Source organism: Betta splendens, chromosome 4 (genome assembly GCF_900634795.4).
Source record: "Betta splendens chromosome 4, fBetSpl5.4, whole genome shotgun sequence".
Lineage (NCBI taxonomy): Eukaryota > Metazoa > Chordata > Actinopteri > Anabantiformes > Osphronemidae > Betta > Betta splendens.
In genome coordinates this window covers 3,872,458-3,897,455 of record NC_040884.2, presented here as the reverse complement: position 1 = coordinate 3,897,455, position 24,998 = coordinate 3,872,458, and the positions used below count along the sequence as shown (strand labels likewise).

At 46.2% G+C, this 24,998-nt stretch overlaps 1 protein-coding gene and 1 long non-coding RNA gene across 2 annotated transcripts in view; one reads left to right on the top strand and one right to left on the bottom strand.

The window, feature by feature from the left end:
- The window catches only part of LOC114854776 (ephrin type-B receptor 1-like), a 52,764-nt gene that overhangs the window by 13,671 nt on the left and 14,095 nt on the right, over window positions 1–24,998 (bottom strand). The window contains exons 2-13 of the mRNA XM_029149465.3: window positions 19,027–19,091; window positions 18,258–18,548; window positions 17,964–18,182; window positions 17,683–17,863; window positions 13,525–13,680; window positions 10,513–10,775; window positions 8,479–8,554; window positions 7,182–7,306; window positions 2,411–2,576; window positions 2,012–2,117; window positions 1,873–1,934; window positions 1,600–1,797 (exon numbers count right to left, since the gene is read on the bottom strand). Of these exons, the coding sequence (XP_029005298.1) occupies window positions 1,600–1,797; window positions 1,873–1,934; window positions 2,012–2,117; window positions 2,411–2,576; window positions 7,182–7,306; window positions 8,479–8,554; window positions 10,513–10,775; window positions 13,525–13,680; window positions 17,683–17,863; window positions 17,964–18,182; window positions 18,258–18,548; window positions 19,027–19,091 (1,908 nt within the window). The remainder of the gene's footprint in view (window positions 1–1,599; window positions 1,798–1,872; window positions 1,935–2,011; window positions 2,118–2,410; window positions 2,577–7,181; window positions 7,307–8,478; window positions 8,555–10,512; window positions 10,776–13,524; window positions 13,681–17,682; window positions 17,864–17,963; window positions 18,183–18,257; window positions 18,549–19,026; window positions 19,092–24,998) is intronic.
- Window positions 19,022–19,608, top strand: LOC129603955 (uncharacterized). The gene is made up of 3 exons (XR_008694405.1): window positions 19,022–19,130; window positions 19,248–19,332; window positions 19,469–19,608. It is a non-coding gene; the product is annotated as an uncharacterized LOC129603955 (long non-coding RNA).

Below are 24,998 nucleotides of genomic sequence, written 5' to 3'. Positions count from 1 at the left end.
TAAGGGTGTAGAATGGAAGAAGGGTCAATGATGATGGAGAAGATGGAGGGATGAATGGACGAAAGGCGAGATGGAATCACATTATTGTACAGAAAAGGAGGTCGGTGTGTAAAGGTGTTATTCTATAATGATACAAATCCCGAATCTACACAATATGATCCATTTCTCAGCTCATTCTGGTCGTATTTTCAGTTGCACAAAGGACATTTCTTACAGTGTGAGAGGGGCGTCTTCACAGAGGCAGAATAAGGTGAGATATTTCTATGATCTCCGGAGGGGGCTCTCTTCTTTTATCTTCCTTCCTCAATCTGTTGTTCAACCGCCCCCCCCCCCCTGGTTCTTTGTTTTAGCATTTCTCTACAGTACATGCAAACAGTCTAAAGCTCCAGAGGGGCTGAATTACTAAGAAAGGTGAAGCCGGTAGACTGAAGCAAAGACAGAAGCTTCTGAAGTTGGAGAGATAGAAGAGGCTGCTGATAAACTTTGTCTTTTTATTGCAGGAGAACTGGAGCGTTTAAGGGCTGAAATGTCTGACAGCGCCTCATATCACCCAGGCTCGTATTTCCCGTCTCTCTCTCTCTCTCTCTCCTTCATTTTCATCCCTCCTCTGTCACCTCTGGCTGAGGTGAGAAACCTTCCTTCGAGAGAAATAAAGCGAGAAACAGAGGGATTACGAAAAGCCGCTCAAAGTGGCTCAACAGACCAAAGACGAGAGCACACACTCACAGGGCGAGTGTCTGAATCTGGGTCGTGACCTTTATCGCCCAGAGCTGCACGGCCATTTGGGTTTAATTGGTTTCGGTCCAAAGAAAACAAGTTGTGGGTTGTCGAGGCTGTAAAATCTAAAGTAAATACACTGAGCCATCAAAATACAAGCCGAGGTAGAAGACAATTACTATGACTGCAGCCCAGCGAAATATAGACTCGCTTCACGGCTGGAATGTAACCCATCAACATGAAACAGCTGAAAGACGCGTCCCATCACCTAATTTCTTCTGAAATTTGAACTGTTGCAGGTTAAATGACGTTGAATGTAAAACTTTGACCTATTTCTTTCCTTGCATTCATCTCTATACCCCTTTTTCTTATCCAACAGCTGAAATGCAACCCCTCCCCTCCAAAAACAGAATCTCAGAGGAAGCCCTGGGACTATTTCAGATCCAACCGACTCCACTTGCCAAACATCACACAGCATTTTTACAGTGCAGCGCTCCGTTAGCCAAAGAGAATGCATGAAGACACTTTTAATTTATTCCTGTGAAAGTTTTCGGCATGAATAAAACATCCCTCCTGACTTCAAAGGGGGAAAATAAAGCAAAAATAATAAATTGGCATTGCGCGTTTCCAGATCGCGCTCATTGACACAAAAGCCTGGCGCAGCTGAAGACATTGATGAATTTATCGTGGAGTGTCTGCCGCTTTAAGTGACAGTTGGTCTCATTAAAGAAACCAAGGTTTGCTTTTCCAGCGCTCCCTTTTGAAGCAGCGCAGGCGTTACACACTATGAGCTGAATGCACAGCAGTGTTTGAGTTCTTCACAACTCAAGAGACAAAGGGCAAAGCGAGGGTCGGAGGCTTTCTGTTGGTGACGGCACCCACCCGATCCGATCACTTCCTCTATTTTGACGCAGGACGGGTCGATTTCCTTGGCGAACTCTCGCACGGCCTCGTTCGGGTCCTCGTAGGTGAAGGGGTCGATGTAGATCTTGACCCCCGGCGAACTGTGACCCTCGGACAGGGTGGGAAACGTCACAGTGGGCGTGGGGCCGCTGAACATGTCGGGCCTCAAAGTCACCTCTGAGGAGAAAACAGGAAGTCACCAGTTTTAGATCACGTTTTTAAGCGTGGAAACAAGTTCTTAGCGGGTTGTACCTCCTCCTGCGTTGTACTGCTGCAGTTTGTCCCCGTAGACGCTTTCCTTCAACTGCCTTCTCCTAAAGCGTCAGGAAAAAATCAAGTTTAGTATTTAATTTGCAGCTTGGTGAAGGTGAGCTTTGACGTCGCGTCTCACCTGGAGCAGATGATGGCGATGGCTACCAGTGAGACGATGCACACCCCGCCCACCAAGGAGCCTGCGATCAGAGACAGCTGCTGTCCCAGCTCGGACTTGTACTCGTCTGCAGAGACACAAACGCGGTCCAAGCGAAACCAGGCAGACGTGTTACTTTTTATTTTTGGGCCTTCATCAACTGGGCGTCCGTCAAAGGCGAAAACGTACACCTGACAGATTCTCTCTGTCTCCAGCAGACACACAGTCATTTTACATAACCGCACGCACTCACACACACATAAAGTAGGACAGAAATTAATTACTGCACAGCCAGATTTTTCGCTCTCTCCATCCTCTCTACTACAAAACGCACACCCACACCTCTGCACACTCCCGCCAGCCGCCCACTCGCACACTTACCGTCGGTGAGCGTTTGAAAGAGCATGTCCTTGCTGTAGGCGCCGTAGCCGGCCACGGTGCGGGCTCTCACCTGGACCACGTAGCTGGTTCCAGGCCTCAGTGCCTCCAGAACCACGTTGGTCGTCTCGCTTTGGACCACTGAGCTGTTCAGCACCGATGACAGGGACTGAGGGCACGGCACAAAGAGAGATGGATATGCTTCACATTAGTCCAAGAGTCTCTGAGACGTGTTCAGAGACTGGAGAGAGAGGGACTCTTTAGTTCACAGCGTTGGCGAGATTAATTCCTCCAGACTTCCCGTCCAAACGGAGACATTTACCATTTCCAGACTGTCACGGCGCCGGCACATTGACAGGACCGAGTAACTGTGACATCTTAAGTTTGATTTGACTTATATTAGAAGAACCACCCCTTAATCTCTGCCTCCATTTCCACCTTAAATGTGTCTTTTCCTGGACCCCCTGACGTCCGTCTCCTAGTCCCCATTCATCCTGTTTGCCGCCAGCACCAGCATATTTCTCCTGCCTCAACCTCAGCCTTTGCCTCCTTGCTCTTCCTTCTCACCTCTTCTCATTCATTCCTTGGCTGGAATTAAAATGCGGCGATAATGCAGTTAATTACCTATTGCCCACAGAGACAGATCTACGCGAGACCCGTCTAGTCCTCCTCCTGAGCAGCGTTATCTTACGAACGCAGGGCTACAACCTTTTACCTTTATCTTCCTACACCTCCCTTCTGTGCTGCCTCATCCCCCGCTTTCTTCAGATAAAAAAGGTTTCACTGTGGCAAAAATGAAACGAACCGGGGAGAACAGCAGACGTGACGTGGGGACGGCATGGAGGTGGAGGTGGTGGAGGGAGGGGGGGGGCTCACGCGGTGAAGATGAAAGGTGGAGGGGCGGGCGGGTGCAGGGGTCAGCGGCAGAGCATAGAGGAAAGAAGATGAGATGATGACGGTAATGAAGTGGAGACTTCAGGAGGGAGGACGGGGGAAAAGTGGGGGTCAGATGAGGAGCCTCACCAACATCACATCGCCCTCCTGCTGGTTTTAAAGCTCTGCTTTTGCTGCTTGTTACTATGATGCACTATGTGTCATTCGAAGTCTCTCTCACTCGCTCTCTCTCTCTCTCTCTCTCTTTTTTTACTACAGTTAATATAATGACCATAAAACTGAGACAGCCTCCGCTGATCCTTGTGCGATAATTAGGACATGCCACATGGACAACAACTATGGAGTCTGCAGCACTGAAACCAGGAAGACAATTAGAGATATATTTGGAAGTGGTCACACACACTGGGGTGTTTTGCTGGGGGGTGGGTTAAGAGCTGGAGGTGTGTGTGTGTGTGTGTGTGTGTGTGTGTGTGTGTGTGTGTGTATGTGTGTGTGTGTGTGTGTGTGTGTGTGAGAGGGGGTGGAGGTGGGGATTGGCTCAATGCTCGCCACAGTGAAAAGGTTAGGGGCCAGTCTATCTGGGGAGGTCTGGTAGAAAGAGATAAGTAATGGGGAAAATCCTGCCTCCCTGCACCATATCAAATTTACTACATTAAAACCTCATTATCTATAGAGTGTCGAGGAAGGGAGGGAGGGGGTGAAGCAGAGGATGGAGCCATACATGGAGGAGAAATAAAAAGTAGCAGAGAGGGAAGCACAGCTGGCTAGTAAAAAAAACTCTTATCAAACTGCCCCTGGAGGACGTCCGCGCTTAAAGCCAGCGGCTAAAATTAGACACTTAACTGCTCTGTAAAATACAGACTCCCCTTAAAACACGTATAAAAGGAGAAGAATGGGGATAGCCAGCTGATGATAGCGCCTCCTAATTGGCCTCCATGTTTAACCGTATTAAAGCAAGTGTTGAAGCAAATAAGGCCGAGCGGCGGCGGCGGCGCTGCCCCGCGTTTGACTGGATAAGTGCATTATCTGTGACTGTCAGACTTTGGCCGGACGACTCTCAGCGAAGCAGAGTGAGCTGCTTCCCGCTCCGTCCTCGCATCCAGCTGCTCTAACTGCTCCAGAGCCTCTACATTAACTTCCTCCTCCCCGTTCCGTCTGTTCGGCTTCTCCTGAAAATGCACGATGACTAAGAGTCACGGGAACAAGACGCGGCGGCCGAATCCCAGCCCTCCGTCCGTCACATGCAGCATCCTGCATCCAGCTTCCCAGACAGCTTCCTATAATGTGTAATCTGAACCCCTGTGATTGTCACACCTCGCAGACGTGTCTCAGTGCACGACTAAAAGCTTTCAGGTACGAGTCTAACAATGGTGTGAATGCGCTTCGCTAATAGAGAGCGGATCGAAGTCTGGAAGGTTTCTTTGAAGCAGACTGAATGAAAGGAGCAGAGTAATGAGGATGGTTACATGCGAGTGCTCATTAAACTGAACACATTAGACCCCGGATGCATGTCCTGACCATTTTAGAAGAAAAACACAGGCATAAGGCGAGATGTTATGTAACCTGCGACAAGGTTTTTGCACCGGCGCTGCAAAGAAAGAAGACTGCCAAAATAAAACAATAAAATTATAGAAATGACACACATAAACACACATCCCCTGGTGCAGCACAGGACAATTACAGTATAGTACGCTGTGCTGGAAAATTGGAATGTGTGAGAGCCTCTGGAGTCGTGGACTATAGGACAGAGCCTGAGTGTTTTCATCAAAGGGAACAGATAAGAGCATTTAAAGTTTGTAGTCGAGAGTTTCTGCAACGACTCGCTGACAGTGTGTATTAAAAAAGACAAAGGGGGTGGAGACTGGCTGTGGTAAAGCACGTTATTCAGTTTTGTTAAAAAAAAGCTCAGGAAGCGGGTAGTGAGCGGAGCGTAGGCCGTGGACGGGGAGGCATGTCGGCTCTTTGGTTTACAGTATCTCACACAAATCCCTTGTAGGTGATTTGTTCTTTGTTGTTAAATGTGTCTGCAGTGAAAGTCTATCTGTAACTCCAGCAGCTGGCTCTGCTCCAGAGGAGAGAAGCACATTTAGAGCTTTAGCTTTGGGTGACAGATATGCTTTTAATTGAAATTTCACTCTGGAAATGTGTTTTGCGTCTCATTGATTGTGTTACAAAGACGAGATAGAGCGTGCGGCTACAGTCAGCGCCTGCAGAACCGGTCTGTGCTGGAAGCTATTGGGCCCCAGGTCTGGTTCTGCTGGAGGGTCCTGTCATTAAAGGGTGTGTCGCCTGTGCAGCGTTGCATTGTTGTTGTCATTTGGTCTCCTAATTAAAACAATATTGAATTGAAGAGATGCTGACTTTAGGGAGAGGAGCATATTAGCATTTTTCATCCATACAATATGTTCATAAAGACCCCGCAGTGAACACGTCAGAGCCGCACCAACCAGCCACGATTATAATTAAGAAAATTACTGGGACTGCTGCTATGATTACATTCCTGTCAAAAAGCTATAAAATATCTGGTCTCATCTTCTGCATTGTGTCAACGTAATATATCAGCTAATATGCATTTGCTTAAATCACTAAAAAGATGGAGCACAAATAACCTGAACAATTTATATTCGCTAGAATAAAGAGAGACTCTCCATCACAGTAAAACCCTGTCAGGACGCTGCAGGTCCTATGAAATATGCACCACAGTTCTAAGGTCGATCTCAGCTCATTATGAAATAATGTCGCACAACGAATAATACATGAATAATCTGTAGTGAAGCACGATCGAGAGAAAATCGAATAGGAAACACGTTGACAGGGTTCTTTCTTCAATTAATCCCCATGTCACAGCTGATGAACTAGAATGAATGTGATCTTTATGTCAACACATGAAACCAGTGACCGTAATTAATAAGCCATAATAAACAATAGCACATATAGTAACATTACCATGAAGCTTATTTATGACACGACGCCCTGATGGACACTGCAGGAACACTTTATATTTTATGCGACTTTAGGCTCATTTATTAAGTGACTCCTCCACAACACAACAGTTTTATGTGTAGCTTCAGACAACGACAGGAACGATCAGCACAAAATTAGACACACTTAAATGTTTAGCAGTTGATTTGACGGCGATCAGAGGATAGAAAACATTCATGTTTAAAACGTGGACAAAGATTCAAATGACATTTTTTTCTAGATTGATAATACTTGTAACTAAGTCAGAGTCATTTTAATTAAACAATAATGCTCATTAATCATGTTCTGTGGTGCCCTTCGACCCAGTTCTTCAAGAAGAAGAACCCAGTGTCTGACAGTCTACAAATCTTAGCACCAGCGACACCAGAGACGGGCCGCTCAACCAGCAGCAAGGCCACGATCAAGTCCACAGAGAGATCCTCGTAGCCGGGAGGGACCACAGCCAGAACATTAAAGTACTGACTCTAAACACGCACACTGACTCACGGCTGCTGGTTCCCCAGAGCTTCAGAGCCGCAATTACTGGCTTTTGTTTTGTGATTTTAAAAGATTCAGGTTTCATTGAGTGGCTGATAACACACATCCAACTTTCACCTAAACCCCTGTGTTCAATGGAGGGTTTGTAAAACTAGACATAAATATACCTGCTGTAGAAATAGCAATTAGAATTACTAAGAAATACAAAGAAATACTAAGAAATACTAAGAAATACTGGGTGCCGGTGTTTGAGATAGTTCAGCGAGGAAAGTCAAGCAGCTGCAGCAGCTCTTCAGTGTCAGTCCTCATAACAGATGACTTTGATGTAGTTGATATTAAATCTGCCGGTTTTACCAACTCTAATGTATTACAGTCCGTGACCACAACAGCAAACAGGCACACATTCATCATCCCGCTCTACCTTGTCATAGTAGCGTATCTCGTAGTCCAGGATGATTCCGTTGGGCTGTTCAGGAGGCGGCCATGACAACGAGAAGCTGCGGCTGGTGGAGCTCACTTGGTGCATTATGGGTACCGCCGAGGGAGCTGTTAAAACACACACCATCAATTACACAGCTAAAAGATTCACTAGCATGCTTAAGCACCATAAATATGGAAATAAAGTGTGAAATGACATATTGGCAACGTTTATTTACACCCAGAAGAGAAAAATGTTTCCTCATCCAGGCTCATGAAAACAAATTACTGTACTTGTCAGTGACGGGGGACGAGAGTTATGTCTCCAATAGAGTTTTACCCATATTTTTAGGAAAGCAAAAATGTTTGACTCTAATGTATTTCATGCTTTTGCTTCTGGGATCATTTTATGAGATGGTTTTCATCATACTTGAACTTGGCTGTGAACAGCGGAGACCGAGAAATGAATCAGGACAGGAAGATTGATACTTGAGCAGTAATAGGGATGAAATTGATGTAAAGGAGAGAGTTTTGCAAGGAAGCTAAAGGATATTAATGTTTTCCTGATCCGTTTCATTCTGGCGATAGTCATTTTATGGAGATCCTATTTGACAAATCAATATCTACAACGCCGAGACCCTAATCCTCAGCATGTGACCCCGCCTCAGCTGCAGTCACAAGTCCACAGCCTGAGCCACTGCAGCCGTCGCCGCCCGTGTTTTTAGTCCTGCCACAGTTGACATTTTCTCTGTATGTGCAGCGAGTTTGAAATCACCAGGCCCCATGAAACGCACTGAGCATCTGCTGCATAATTTAACCCCTTTGCTCCCAGCCGGCGTTGTAAACCTGAGAATAATTCCAAGCATAAAACAGAGTTTCTGCGCCCAGTCGCACCAAAAATAATAAATAGGAGTGAGCTTCACTTCATAGATGAAGTAAATGAGAGATTTTAATTTAAATTTGGGAAGCGGTGGAAATATTACTAGTGTCTGTGTCTATAAAGTATTGTTATGGCAGTAACTCAGCTCACTTTATGACCCTAAGAATTACACTGCTGGAGACAGAGGTAGGAGGAAGGAGGAACGCTGGATGAAAGCTGGATAGATGTGCAGGATAAACAGGAATAGAGAAGGAAAAGCAGGCAGAGGCAGAAGAGATGACAGGCTCATGACATCTTTTATGAATTAAAAGCCTACGGTTCAATTTCTTTGCCCCCAAGTGATGCCTGCCTCACATAATCCACTGCACCCCAGGGTTTGTCTGCACACATGCACAGAAGCCTGGAGACGCTGCTCACTCACCAGCCTGATTGGTCGTAATGTTGATTGACAGCTGCTGGGCGGGGTAAGGGCTCTTGTTGGACACTCCGTTGATTGCCTGGGAGATAAATAAAATGTCACGTTATGTTAACATTAATGGGTATTCTCATGGGCCGCGCGTCCCCTCAAACGGATGAGATCATAGACACTCATGAGTAATTTGCTATTGCAGTGGGTGCTCAGGTCGAACACATGTAAAGAAGCTGGCGAGGGGAAGGTTGCTGGTTCAATCCCTGGTCTGGCAGTATGAACTGTGAGATAAGTAGCGTTGTTTTGGTGACTTTGCGGCTCCGAGCGGCTCAGCGACTGCAGGTGATTCTACGGAGCAGGTTTCGTGATTAATTAAAGGTGAAAGTGAAGCGGGCGCCACGTTCCTGGGCAGTAAAAGTCTGTTTCAGTGACAGCTGTCACGAGCAGCTGTTGCTGCTGTACTGTAGCAGGGTGATTAAGATTAATGTTCCTCGGCGACTGGCTTTAAAAGACGCGTCTGCAAATGGAACTTAAAGAAATGGCACCGATGTAAGTATGATGAGGTAGAACAGTAAAATCATGTGTGACTGCTTAGAAAACGCACCCGTAACCAAAGGAAATGAATCAGACGGCTTGTGCTTAAGTGCACAGCCTTCAAGGAGGAGGACGAATCCACAGCCGACGTGTCGATATGAGGGAACTATGGACTGGAGCAAATGCTGCTCAGGGGAAGGTTCATTTCCAGACACCATTCACAAAGGTTTTCGTTTCCAAGTAGACCTTGTAAGTGTGCTTTAAAGAACAGCCAATTAGCAGCCACACATTGTTTGTCATGAGCTCATTTATTCATCTTAAAAGTCAAAATCATTAAACAATAGCTGCTAATTAGCACAGAATACTCCAGACTCGATTTCTGTATTTTAGCTGGTTTTGGGGTTTTGCTTTTCTCATATTTTCTTCAAAGTCGAAAAGACAATAAATAAATAAATAAATAAATGATTCATAATTATGAATTATTTTGTCTTGTTCAGGGTTAATTGAATTGATGGAAATAGAAAAACTGTTGTTTGGACTGTTGTGATTTTAAAACAAAAGGTTTATGATGGATGGAGACACTACGTAACTGTTCAACAGCCTGAATATGAGGCACTTTTCAGCATTTAAAACCAAAGCTGACATCACACAGCTGTTTTATACACATAAGTATTCCTGCCGTACTTCAAATGGCTAAATACTGTCCTAGTGCACATGTCCACATGCAGTGCAGCTTCGGAGCCATGCAAGTGTGACACTGACCCAGTTTAGAACCACAAACACGTGTTGTTTACTGAACATACGGGCAAAGAGAAACGTGAAGGAAGCTCAGTGAGGGTGAATAAGCAGGACGGGCACTGAGCGGAGGCTAAAGGGAGCTGCCTGAGGCCTGGACAGAAGCACTGGCTCCTGTAATAGGAGACGGGCAGAGTCGTGGTCAGCAGCTTCGCAGACGGAAACCCGGAGCCGGCAGATTAAGACAGGTTCCGACGGAGCAGCTGCTGAGACGAGGGCGCCTTCCAGCCTCATCAGGTGCCTTTATAGGAGCTGTTCATCAGCTCACGCTCACTTTGTTTTACTCAACGCTGATTTTAATCACCTGATGTGATATTTTCCGAGGACGTATTGATTAATTTGAGAGTCAATGTGAAGGCCCTGATGGAACGTTTTGGCCGTTTCCTTGATTACGACAACATTTTTCATCTTTTATGGGCTGATCCTGGTCTTTGATATTTCTGATTTGCTTGATTGCTAATTGCTGACTGGGAGACGTTAGAGCCTTGCTCATATTTGTATTTGAACTTTATTAATTGATTCTTTTAATAATTGAAATAGTTCACTGAATAACTTGCATCAGGGTGGTTTATTAATTAATGATGACATAGCTGCTAAATTATTATTCCGCACACAGCATTTCCATTAGAAACCTTTAGTGATTAACTATCAGAGAGTTTTCAAAATGCAAACATCTATTTTCCTAGCACTCACACTTTCAGAACGGCCCTGACCAACCTGGATGTCGATGGTGTAGGACGTGTGGGCCCGCAGCTTGCTGATCTCCACGCGGGTCTCCGTCAGTCCTCGCTTGCCAGGGAAGAACAGCACGCCGTCGTCGCACGGCTGACACGCGCGCCGCTCGCTGCTGTGGCACCGGCGGCACAGCACGTTGTACGTCAGGTCCTCGCGGTGGCCGGTGTCACGGGGCGAGTGCCACTCCAGCAGCACCGACGTCTGGTTGACCACCGACACCACGTTGCGAGGAGCCGACGGGACACCTGGAGAGAGACGAGAGGAGGAGGCGACTGCAGGCGGACCATGACTCACAGCTGTGGCTAAAGCTGAACTTAACAGGTCACAATGTGAAACACAAACAGGTCTCAGAGTTAAGGCTCTAAAACAGCCTTTGAAACCATAACAGTCAGTACAGCAGCGTACACCTCACCTCTCTCTCTCTCTCTCTCTCTCTCTCTCTCAGTGAGGTGGCGTGTGAGAGTCGTGAGTGTCGACAGGGCGATTAACTGGTTTTTGATGTACATTCGAGTTATAATTTACTTTTTGCTTATGAGGGTGTTCTCGGTGAAGGTTGGTTTATTGTTTTTGTGTGCACATATCGAGGGTCGGGGGTGTTTTTGAGGGTTTTTTCCTGCAGACTTCCGGCCGGTGCTAGCATGATGCTAACCGAGCTAACGCGGAAGCACGGCCTGAGGATCGCCGCTGCTTCTCGCTTTTCTGTGGACGAGTGCGCGGTTGCTGTGGCTGCGGTGGTCGGTCCGCTCAGCCTAAAATCAGCTGCGAGAATGAACGGAGCGGTGGTGATTTTTCTGGACAGTGTTGATAAAGTCCACAGAGTCATCGAACACGGCATTACTATCAACGGTGATTCCATCTCCGTGTCTCCTCTCACGCAACCTGCTAAAAAGGTAACGGTGTCCAACGTCCCTCCTTTCATCAGCGACGACCTGTTGAGAAAAGAACTGTCCAGGCACGGAAAAATAGTGTCTCCCATTAAAAAGTTGCCATCGGGCTGTAAACAGTGGGAACTGCGTCACGTAATTTCTCATAGGCGTCAGGTCTACATGGTCCTTAACAACAAGGAGGAAGAGCTGAATCTGGGCTTTAGGCTCAGAATTGATGACTACGACTACGTTCTGTTCATAACGTCAGAGACTATGAAGTGCTTTGGATGTGGCAAAGAGGCACATTTAGTCAGAGCCTGTCCAGACAAAGCTGGGGGCGACTTCCACTCCGGTGCAGGAGGCCGTGCAGCCGCCTATGGAGGAGAGGAGCAGGATGGAGGAGAGGATGGACAGGAGGGTGGAGAAGGTGCAGCCGGACGGGAGGAGGTTACACAAACCAGGAAGTTTTTAGGTTAAAGAAAATACTGCTCAAAATAAGCCGAGAACTGAATGATGGCGTTTTTTAACAAGTTTGTCACCATGCTGCTATGTTTTTTTTTCTTGTTTTTTTTTGAGCTTTTTTGAAAATGACTATCTTTTTTCATTTTAACCCTGCACTGTCATTGTCATTTTTTAAACTATTCTTGTCATGGGTTTATTTAAAACTGACTAATAAAGCCTTGTGAAAAATCAAATATCTCTCTCTCTCTCGCTCTCTCTCTCATCCAGGTTCTATCCAGTGCGCAGCTGCAGCTGGGTTTTCATTTTTTCATCGACTGTGGAACAGGAAACATCAAATCAACCACATCTCGTCTCATGTTTTATTAGAAGCTGAATGAAATGTTAATATCACGGACCTATGGCGAGTGTTTGGTCCGAAATGAAAAATCAGACACACTGACAGGACATTCATGTTTCATCAACATTACCTGTGATGCAGGGTGAAGCGCTGCCTCCCACCTGCCACCGTGTCTGCGAGGCCGCGCTGTCATCAAACAGAGCAAAGCTGCCAAATGCACTTGCTAAGCAGTATTTTTAGTCCAGATGTGGGACTTTGAGCTCCAGCCAACCCTGTCTCTCTCAGTCAAAAGGTGACCTAACAGCTCACCAGCAGCCACAGGACGGGCCTCTTTGTAGTCAGCCCGTTCCTCTCTCGCTGCTTCACCCTCTCTGCTCTCATGTCACCTCTTTGATGTGAGGAGAAACTCTGCTTTTTAGACGCTGTAGTGAGCCTTTAACGTACACCCAGTTTTCACAAGGTTAAAGCTTGTGGGTGCACATCTTCGTGACTGTTCACACACATTCACACAACTTGTGATGTGAGATGACATGGTGGCCCTGTGGAGAGTGTGTGTGTGTGTGTGTGTGTGTGTGTGTGTGTGTGTGTGTGTGTGTGTGTGTGTCTCAAAGAGACATTCAGAGACACCCACGCTGCACAATCAAAGTGCTAACAATCAGTAGGGGGCTGAAAGTCTAAGTAGCATAAACATCCCCACTGGGAGAGAGAGGACCTGTCAGACGCTGTGCATTCATAATTACACAGACAAACACAAATATTCACTTAATCCTACTTTCTATCTGACTCGCACAAACAAATTATTTTACACAGTCAGACGCTCTGAGTTCACAGCAAACGGGCGTAGGAAGGCAAGGAAACGCTGATAATCATTTTAAACTGAGCATCTTTTGAAAAGCTGTGCTTCCTGCAGATCCTCGCGCCGCCCTCCCTCCCTGTGGAAACAGCAGCCGCCAATCTGACCCAAACACGACTACACACTACAAAAGGAAGCGCTGAAATATTGTTTTGCCTATGAATTAACCAGAGCTTTGTAAACCTCCATAAACATTTTGTATCGAGGACACACACACACCACACACACACACACACACACACACACACACACACACACACACACACACACGGTCCAAAATGATTCATGTCTCAACCTACTTACACAATTTCTCTGTGGAACTGAGAGGCAGCATTTCTCAAAGTCTGTGCCACGTCTTGCATAGCAATGTGGCCTCTACACTCCAAACACAAGCTCACTTCGATGGAACGCGAGAACGGGACCGTGTTGGACAGTTGGAGCTGGGCGTATGAAAGTGAAGCTAGCGGCCGACTCACTGGTGCACACGTCCTCGGGCCGGTCCATGTCTCCGCGGTAGTAGCCGTTGCGGCAGCCGCAGAGGGTGGCGGCCTCGATGGTGGAGCGGCTGTTGGGAGGGCACTGCTGACACAATCCTGCGCCCTGAGAGGACTTAAAGGTGCCCTGAGGACAGGCTGTAAAGAGAGAGAGAGGGGAAACACATTAAAGCACAAGGCGCTTCACACGTCACTGCCTCCTCACACAAACCACCTCTAATTTACTTAGAAGCTCCAGTCTTTTCCCTCCGCCTTTCGTCTTCACCGGGACACATTTCGTAAGCTTTGCTTTAGAGTTATTATTGGTGCTGTGAGACGGGAGAAGCCCAGAGGGGGATTTTCGGAGATTTCGTGTTCTGACAGGATACACAAAACATTTATCGTGTCCACACAACTCCCTGTCGCGCTCTGCGGTGCAGCTTATGGTGCCGCTCCTCTCGCTCTCTGTATCTGCTGTGTGTAAAAACCGAGAGGGTTCTGAATCCAGACGGGAGCAGGACCAGTTAAATCCAGTCCAGTTACACTTCGCCTGGTGTCGTTTGCCTCAGTTCACTCAGTTGCAGATTAAATTAGGATGAATTAGCAATCTGTTGCTATGGAGATACCTTCTGGTTAATATGCAGCCAGGTCCACAGCCAACGAACACGTTCAGCTCTTCAAAACTCTGCTGTTACAGCTTTAAAGTACTGTAGTGCTGCATTTTTTATTTTGACATGAATTTTTTATAAGTAGCAGCAAAGCTCAACCTTTGCCTGAACATGATGTCAGCGACCTGCATAATAGTGTGGCTACTGTTTGGGTTTAAACTAAGTCCAGCAACGAATGCAACATTTGTGAAGGATGAAACTTTCATGTTCTGGTCCAGAAGAGTTTAATTCAGCAATACAGACAGACAAAACATGCAGTTTTTGGCGCTATTGGGTTTTATTGCCTTAAAAAGCAACTCTTTATCTCTTTATCTTATCTTTCCCCTACATGCTTTAGTTGCTGGGAGACGTCCCACAGATTTATGGGGGAAGACGTACTGTACGGCAGATTACACAAGAAAACTTTTCAGAATGATATTACTGAGTGAAAGTGAGTCATAGGGAGAGGAAGCAAAGCACCATTTATTCATTCACTTAACAGAAATCATTTAGCTGCAGGCTGAACTAGATAAACTAAAACCTAGGGAGGAACAGATGAGGTGTGATGTGCAGGAACCAGACCAGGAGGCCAGATGTGTATGAGATGTGTATGAAAATGGCAGAAATCTATAAAAGCTCTTTTCAAAGAGATTCACACTCAAAAGGGAGTGAATGGTCGTCCTCCACAGCTCCACCGCGACAGGTTGCGTATTCTCAAGAGGGAGCAGTCAACAGAGCTGAGAGATGCAGGACGGGGCTGATGATCTGCGTCCCACAAGCATCAGAAACAGCCATGTTGTTGTTTTATAGTCATTTCTTTACTCATAAAACATTACAAGGCCTCCTCTCCTGTCGGTCTCGGCGCTTTGAAGTCACATCAGCGGCTTACGCCTCTTTGTGCTCGATTGTGTGTTTGCGTCCTGAATAGGTGGATAGACATCTGGCTCGTCAAGGTCATTTATTCACCAACCTTGCTCGTACACACGGGGTGTGTCACCATGGCAACCCCTCTCGCTCACCCCTCCATCACTTATCTTAGTTATCCCTGGATGAATACCTTTCTGTACAGTCATCTCTCGCTCTCTTTCTTTCTTTCACGCTGCGCTACAAACGCACGTCAATGCATTTGGGCCTCGCAGAAATATGGAGTAGTAACCTTTAAAATGATGTCGCCTGTCAACAATCAGTGGTTGTACTTGTTTAAAAGCAAACCCTTAGGAGTTTCTGAATGAAAGTTAATGGATCCTGCAGTGCATCCCAGCAGTCAGGTGGTGTAGCTGTGCTTATTAAAATTGCTGCAGTGCCATGTGCCTAATTTGGTGTGAATATGTTTATAAACTCAAAGAGCCTTGGAGCTGAGACCATTGTGCAAACAACGATAAATCTAAAAAATGACGACCAGGAGTGAAGGTAAATGTGACTAGAGGCGAGTGTGAGCTCTGAACAGGAAGCCTCGCCTCCCTTCAGCCAGCTGCGTGAGTCACACAACCATGTGGACGACAACTGTCTGAGGCTGGCACACAGGCTCGCTGATCAATTATTAAAATGTGTGTGTGTGTGTGTGTGTGTGTGTGGGTCCACAGCAGGGGTGCTGTGATACATTTGCAGTAAAGGTCCGTTGAATATTTATTTACACACAGACAGACATAGTGTACAGTACGTGTTTGCACCACTTCACAATGGCCTCCAGCTCATTGGTTTATAGGGACTTACTCTGACCACAAGGCCAACAACCACACACAGGACTTTGATGTGGAGCCAGCTTTCCCCAATGTGTTGGTTTGGTGCAAAATAAACAGCATCTCTGTGGCCTGAAGTGCACACACACACACACACACACACACACACACACACACACACACACACACACACACACACACACACACACACACACACACACACACGCCATCTGCTCTAATAGTGAGTCCAGGTTCCTGGAAAGTCGGCATCAGCTGATTGGCTCCAAAATGATACCAGTTCAGTGAAGACAGACTGGATGTGGCCTGTGACATCACACTTAAAGAGCTTTAACCTTAAATAGCTTACGTAGCTTATGAATGTGTTGAATGAACCGTCACAGTCAGTTCATGACACACACTTTATCACAGTCCTTATCATTCTCCAAACGTTAGACTGCTCCCTCCAAATTGCTCACTTTTTAAGTGCCATAACTTCATCTTTCTTTCAAAGACACGCTCAGTATTTGTGCTTAGAGAAAACTAAACTCTACCACTAGTTTCCTTCTACAACAAATGTCAACAATACTGTATCATTCTTCATCCTGATTCAAGTTTGGCATCACTCGAATGTAGAGCGATGGAAGTTATCTCAAATTCTGTGTCTACCTCTTCCTGCAAACAATTCCCTGAGCTCCGTCGCAGCAGACAGATATAATTCCATTCATCATGCTCCTCTGTTCCCTCCATCTGTTTCATCTCTATCAGGTTTTTACCCCTCTCCTTGGTTTGTCCTCTTTTTTAACTTTTGTGCCAGTCCGTCCCTCCAGAGGACGCGACTGAAACAGTCGCTCTGTTCTGTCTTTCATCTCCGACTCAACTCTGACAGGTCAAGACTAATTTGCAGGAGCTTAATCTGTCTCAAACACGCAACGTAATTAACATGGGATAAGCCCAACTTATCATTTCACAGTATGTACACACATCAAACCCACACCCACACACACACACACACACCCACACACACAATGGATGAGACACCCTGGGGAATATAAGAAATGATGGGTACCACTGCAGAGAGGAAATGGGGAAGGAGGCCAGATATAAAAAGGAATGAGAAGAGGTAGATATATGGAGCACCGAGGGGAAGAGGAGCTATTTCTGTGTTATGTTCACACAACTCGGCTTCTACTAATATTAACACAGAACATTATGGGCTGGGCCTTCAGGCAAATACATGGGAAAATGTATACACGCATGTGATTATGCAGCTCGGGCTGCCAGAGGTGGCACATTTTACTCTGCTGGCACGGTGCACGTCTGCATTTCTGCAGAATTGACTCAGCATGGAGCCGTGTCTGACCTAAAACACCATGCGTCATACGTAATCCATTTATATTTAAACATGTTTCAGCCTTTTGCATCATTCCAGCATGGTGTGTGTGCTTTCTGTTTATTATTGATTACACTCGTGTTTTTATGTTGCTTGCACCATTAGCCCTTGAACGCTCAACGAGTTATTGCCTAAAGGCAAATCTGCTGCGGTTGATTATTAGACACATGTTGCAAAATATTGATTTGCTGTCATATTGGTTCACTAGCTCATACGAGACAGTGTGAGTGTTATGTGCAGTGTGATTATAGGCTGCGCCCTTGAATCAGAACCCCCCCGACGATGTGCATGTGCTTATTCCAAAACACACTTTTCCCTTCTGAAAAACAGCATCATCGTTAAAAATGTAATTCCGTCCACATGCCATCGCTTCTAATTTACTCTGGTGCAGACTTCACACATTCCCATTTTCTCCTCATTCTCATTAATCCGTGCAAGAGTTTACCTCTACACACGTTGCCATTATCTGGTTCATAACCAGCTTTGCAGCTGCAGCTGCCGATGGGAACCATCCACTCTCCATCTCCATTACAGTAGAGCTTTATGGGCACGTCCACTTCCTCGGCGTTGGGAATGCAATTTCCTCTGGCGATAACCAAGGAGGTAGACTCTGCTCCCGTCAGCGTCTGAGCACAATCACGGCAAATATAAAAAGCTCTGTTAACACGTTTTTATCATTTTGAATAATTTTGAAATAGTCTTTAAATGGAAAGATTAGTTTCTTACCTCGGGGAAAAACGCAAAGTTCTGCACCACACTGGGGCATTTCTTGTAGAAGACTCTCACAGCCAGGAGGGACATGCAGGCGCCCAGATCCTGGAAGGCCAGGTGAAAGCCTCTGCCTTTGGACAGAGGCCCAAAACTCCGAACCTCTGTGTTCACCTTCATGAGCCTTCCTCCGAAATCCACCTGAGAGAAACTCTCGTCGGCTGCTATGGTGTCCACCTAGAAGAGCGGCGATGGTTTTAGCTACTTTAGCTTTAAAGGGTTCAGTGGAAGCATCCAGCACTGGGAGGTTACCTTCAGAAAGGGGGCGTTGGCCCAGTACTCCACCCCTTTGATGCTCTCCGACACCGTCCGCTCCGTCTCCAGGTAGTAAAGGTTGAAGGTCTCCTTGCAGGAGCCCAGCACGCTGGGGATGGAGGCGCAGTCACGCACGGTGAAGCGGATCTCCACGTAGATGCGCTGAGCCGCCCGCCGGTCGATGTACGTGGTGAGGAGCCAGTTGTTCTGGCTGGGCTCGAACACGTTGCACACCTGGTACGTCCTGATGGTGTTGAGGTTCTCGTCGTAGCCGCTCACCTCCTCCCACTAGAGGAAGGGCAGAGGAATGGATGCGGAGGAAGGAAGCGGCGGCGAAAGAGGTGAAAGGCTAAAATGATTAATGGGCTCACTAAGACCTGGCACAAATTAAACTCCCATCCTCCCTCCAATTTTCTCTCTCCCTCACACCCTCTTTTCTCTCCACCGTGGTCTGTGCAGCACAGGGACGATCATTCATCACAATTAGAGGCACTAACCTCAAACACTCACTGAACAGGCCGACGTAAAAGGCTTGTGGCCAAGCCAGTATTTAAAAACCCAAGAAGTTCAAAACAGTGGGTGGAAGACCACATCCAGTTTTATTCTACTCCATTCGCTTCCCTTGATCAGTAGTGGTTAATTGGTGTCACCTTGACACAGTAATTAAAATTTGAAGGCTTGTTAACAGAGGACACTAAGGTGTGCAGCACTCAAGCTACTTTTTCAAGGATACACACAGACACTCAGGTTTGCACATTGTTCTTACTCCGTTGGCAGGGAACGATATCCAGCCGAGCTCCGCCGTCGCCGTCCTTGTATCCATCACTGTCTCTGTCACACAAAGAAGACCAGACAAAGCGGGAGTCAGAGGTGAGGAGACGACTACGAGTGAATGAACAGTCACCTCAGACGCAGACTTTAGCACCGCACGGCGACGCTCCATTCACACCTGCTCTGCAAAGCGCCCCTTTGTTTTTCCTCCCTCAGCTCTGATGAGGTGGGAATGACAAATAAAGCAGCCTGTTGTTCTGCTGATGCAGTGTAAAAGTCATTTGGCTCAATGACAACAAAGGTAATCCACTTAGACACAAGATCATCAATGTGCCAGTCGTGCTAATGAACAACATTATGATTCAGCGTGAACATACGACATCACATTCTGGAGTAAATACCAATATGTAATTAGTGTGTTTGCATTTGTGTTGTAGACGTTTTCTAGTATTCCTGGGATCCACACACCAGTCTTCACCTCCAGATGCTGCACAAAGCTCACCTCACGTTTCCATTCAGCACAGTAACATATTTTTATGATCCACGTCTTCGTGTTCCTACTGCATCTCAGGTTGGATTTGCCCACACTACTCAATAAAATAAATGATTACACGGAACACCTCACATCACATCCTAATGAGTTGCTGGCATTAATTAGTGACTCACTGCCTGTCTGGCAGTTCGCATACATTAAATAGCAATTACATCCAGGTGAAACCAGCAACAGCAATTAAACCGACAACTCCCAGCGCATGTGAATGCGTGTAGGTGGCTCAGCAGATGCGGGCGCCGCTAATGGCTCGATGCCGCTTCGGCGACCTCACACACTGACCTGACACCTTCAATCACAGCTGGGCGAGAAACCGACAAACAGGTGTGTGTGCGAAGGCGACAAAGTTACCAGACGAGCGAACAATGAAGCTACTTGACAGAACGGCTCGCAGACGGCGGCGTTCATCGTTGAAACGATTCCCTTCTGAAGTTATTGCTTCGTCAGCAGCCTTCAGATGTTATTGCAGCATGTGCAAAGTGCTGCATGCTGGGAAAAGAGGCACGCTTTTTCAACACTGTTGAAGATCGCCAGATGGAATGCTCTGTCCCCCGCTATTGAAAGGACATATCATCCTATAGCCACCACTTGGTCGAGGGCATCATTCTGAACATTTAGCAGCTGCCGGCTCCATCACTGGCTACTAATACCTTAGTGTGACGTCACAGACCCCCGTGTGACGTCACAGCCAATTAACGCCCGCGCTCCTACGCTTCTTACAGTACTTCCATGCAGCTTGATGGTAAAATCAGCTACGACGAGGGGACGCGCTGCGACGTTAGCCAACATGAGTTAGTTGGCATGCCGACAGCACAGACCCCAACAGGGCCCTCGGTAATAAAAGGTGGTGAGACGGCACCGTGAGCGAGCCGCGGGCGAACAACCCCCTCCATTCTTGACATGCTTCCTTCCTCCTGTAGTCTCTCATTTTGTCACCTCGCCTCTCATTATCCGCTCTCTTCCTCCTCACCTTCATCCCACTGTACCTCCCTGTCTTTTATCCCCTCGTTCTACCTTGGGTGCTTCTTTTTTGTCAGCCTAATTACAGCAGGAGCGCCTTTTTTCTTTTTTTAAGCTTTCCCCCGGGAGCGAGGGTCGTTTGGGGAAGATGAAGCGCTTGTCACGCGGAAACGTTCGATTCTCAGAAACCTGGACCAAAGCTCATTCAAACGGTGGCAATCGTCACCGTCTAATTTTTAGCTCCAGTGCGTTTTGTGGTGTTTTGTCAACTAAGGTTTTCTAAAAAATCAAAACACAGCACAACACAGACTCAGTTTATTTCTACCTTGCAGATTTGAAATCTTTGAAGTTTGAGCCAAAATAAAAAAGGCTAAAAAGCATTCTACTGTAGAGAAGAGAACAACAATCCCCCACATCATCACTGTTCCACTGCGACGGGTGGTGATAAAGTCTTGAACTGAGGCAGCGTTGGCATTTATAATCACATCTGATGTCTGAGACATATTGGTTCTTTTGACTGGTTAAATCCTTAATCATTACTCTTCCCTTGGATCGCCTGGTTCATGAGTTAAAACCACATCTGCAAACACGCATCTCCGCTTCAAAGAGCTGAATTTTAATCAGAACCACACGAGTCATGCAGCGGATGGTCTCTGTTGGGCTTATTAGAGCGCATCCACTCATCAGTCTAATTAACGGCACACACCTCTCTGTGTATAACAGGGTATAGTCTTCGATCAGGACAATTACTTTTGACATATTGGAGGCTGTGATCGCAGTGTGTCCACCTCCCCAACCAATGCTGCACCGCTGAGGAGCACCACAGTCGCTCCATGGCAGCGGAAGCCGCTGGCACGTCTCTGCAGTATTGTAGCAGTCAAAGAGGCTGTTGAATTCGCGTTGTGACCCACAAGGGAGCAATAAGGGGAATAGGGGAAAATTTCCATAACAGATGCTGAATTAGGTAATTTTACAGTATGCTGGCTGCTTCTTCCTCTATAGATGCATCATCATTTCCTGAATCGCATCCTTGTTTGCTCAGTCCCAAGGAAAAGGCTTAAGAACAGAGGCTGTAGATGTAGAAAAGAAAAGCAGAAGAACTTCCCTGGTTCTGTGCTCAGCTCAGTCGCCACCAGGTTCAGGATGGGTGATTCCGTTAAAAGGCTTCGGTGAACTTTCTGTGTGTGGTCCAGTCGCTAAGCGCCGGGTGGAGGACCACAGAAACTTTCTCTGTGGACTCTTGGCTAGAAGTCAAATATCCGCTCTGTGTAAGGGGTTATTCATTTTGCATTAAGACAAAGAGCCACATGCTTTAGGGCAAAGTCCAACAATTTAAATGTGCTCAAATGGCATCTCATGCTATGTAGCCTCATGTGTACTAGGTACAGAACATCTACTGCAAATTAGTCCTGATTGATTTGCCTGGAAGTGTGTAACAATGTGTGTATGTGAACCTGTGAGGAAAAATAGAAACGATGCCTGTGAGCACCTCTGTGACGGATAACAGAGCAGATACACAAACAGGCGAGCATGTAAAAGCCCTCCTGGAGCGACAGACGTCATCCCACCCGCGGAGCCAGAGAGACACAGCATCACGAAAGGACGTCTCCGTCAAGAGCGCACGCATCCGCGCGCACGTGGGCATTTAAGTTCTGCAAACGCATGTGTACATTCAAACGCCAGCTCTCCTGAGGTAAGATCTCATTAACGCCAGCAAACACTTGCATGTATATAATTGGATTTTCTCCACAGGGAGCGGTGTAATTTAACGTTGAATAGCCTGGATCATCGTTCGTCAGTGGTGGGAGAAATCCCACGTCGTAAAAACTCCATGACCAGAAAAAGGCTGAGCCTAAAGCTCAGATAAACGTTAAAAAAAAAACTTTAAAATAGACAAAACTTTAGTCAGAATTTATCGCTTTCAAACAAAGGGCAGCTTTGGCAGCCTGACGTGCAGCGTTTGTCACAGTACTTTACTGAATTTACTGCATATACCCAACAAAAGTATCTCAAAGTTAGATTTGGAAGAAGTGCTTGAGTAAATGTTATGCTAACAGTATTTTCCTGTATTGGCCCCACAGGGTGCTCTGTGAGCTCTGCATTATTCTCTGGGGTCTCAGCTCTTCTCTGCACATCGTCCTCCTAAGCTTCCGTCCATACAGGCCTTTACGTAGTTTCCTGGGATAATTTCCACATACAGTACAACATCAATCTGTAGTACTGGCTAATGGCCTGACCCTGTTGTCTTAAAAGAGCCTGCTCAGCATTTCACAAACGCAGCATCAGCAAAAACAGGCATAACTATGCAACGGTAGATTTACACGAGGAGCTGCAGATGTGGACAAAAAGCAGGATTCTGCCACAACAGCATGACGCCATCGCTCGGAATTTATCCATTTACTGGATGTTAAAGAGATCAGCTGAGCTAAACAAACTACACTCTCAGACTCATTTCATACATTTTAGCTGTATACTACACAACTAGGTGCTGTAGTCTGTAGTTTGCATAGAACTCCAACATTTCCCATAACGGAGATCAAGGTTATGGCATAAAAGTCACCTCCTAAGTCAGGGTTTGTGCTTCGCTTTTCGCTTTCTCCAAGTCAAGCTAACCCTGATGACATCAGCCAATTTGACTCCAAGCTCCTTGATGAAGTTTCAGCTTTCAGTGCTTCTCATTCCAAGTGAACTGACCTGTGGGTCAAGTAGTTGTACAAAATGATCCTATTTGTCGAATTTACACAATTATGCCTGATCCCGGGGCCTGAGGTCAACCTAAAGCTGCAATAACTCATATTTTATGCATTTTCTAAGACGTTAAGTGAAAACCTGGTGGTTTCACAGCAGCTGTAGTAATTTATGAAGATTTGCACTGAAATAGGACAGGAAAGATGCACTGTACATGCATATAGTATTGAGGTGATTTAGAGTTAAAATGTCTTTAGTGATATCTCACCTGGATAAAGAGATCTGTAAATGTAAGTTCAACGTCTCCTGTGGCATTAATCCATTGGGCCAAATCTTTGTAGCAGACAACAACGTGTTAATTTCCTCCTTAATTCATCCTCAGTGTGCTGCACAAAACAAATTAGACACATGGGGTTGTTGGTCTTGGTGTATTAATAGCTAATATCCATTTATGTGCCACCAGGTGACGCCAGCCTGCAGCATGTGTTTTACTGCAAAAGAAGGCGCCTTTAAAAGGGAACTTTGGGGCTAATCAAGGGGTTGTTCACAGTATAAACACAGAAGATGCTCCATATTCAACATTTCCTCCCAGTTAAACTTCCTCAAAGCGTACTGGGTTGACTTGAAGACTTGCAGGATGTTGACTACTTTTTTTACTGCTTTTTGGCTCCGTCCCCAGCCATGCTGGGCTGTGCTGTGTGTGCTTGTTTGAGTCGATCTTAATGATAAAATATCACGGTGTCAAAGTTCCATTTCAGGTCGCTGAATAGCCCAGTGTGGATTTTAGCTTTTGCTCTCGCCGATTCACAGTTGCTAAATTAGGTGCAGTGCCTCTTCAGGTATTTTTGGTTTCAGCTACTGTCAGCCCGACTCTTATTTATGCGCATTTAGCTTCCTTTTTCAAGAGAGGTAATTCAAGAACCTCTGCCTCCACTTGAAGAGCTACTATAGCACACAAATCATTCTGAAAAGAGCAGTTCAGTGGAAATGTATTCAACACATTAGGATGTTAGATAAGAAAAGCTTCAAATGGCCCAATATGGGAAAAGCCACCTGTCGTTCGGTCAGGATGGATTTTACATTAGGGATAATGTTTTGGAGGTAACTCTGCATAAATCAATATTTTAACATGCAACTCGGCGTGAAACCTAAACTAAAACAAAACACGAGGTTTGGAAAGAAAACCCACTTTATCAAAGCAACTTTAGTTTATGAGGACACCACTTCCTTAAGGAGACAACTGACCTCCCCGTGACCTTTAGAGGAGCGTTTGAGGAGAGGAGGATTAGCTTAAAACTTTACATCCGCTCACAGAACCACCTCTGGTTCTGCCCACACAAGCGCAAAATACCAAAACAGTATTTCCAACGCACACAACTGGAAAGTGTGGAGCTGCAGCCGTGTCCCACACACAGCAACACAGAGAGCTGAGCAGCTACTGCCGCGCTACAAGGTGCTGTGGGCTCAGGTTCTCAGACCCTCCAGATGCAACCATGAGCTTCATTCACCACCGCCCCATGTGCACAGTTGAGGACTCACAGGGCGCTTGGTATGAATACTTACAGACACCTTATTGAGACGTTGACGTCCAATATTCTTTAGCATGAAAAGCAGTATAAGAAGTCTCCTTTAACACAACCCTCATGTACTGCAATAAATCATCTGTTCAAGTTGGACCTGATACTGTTTGTGCAGTACAGTATGTAGGTGTTGTGTCTACAGTTTGTGCTGCCCCCAAAGAAGCTAAAAATTCAAGCAAAACCAGCAAA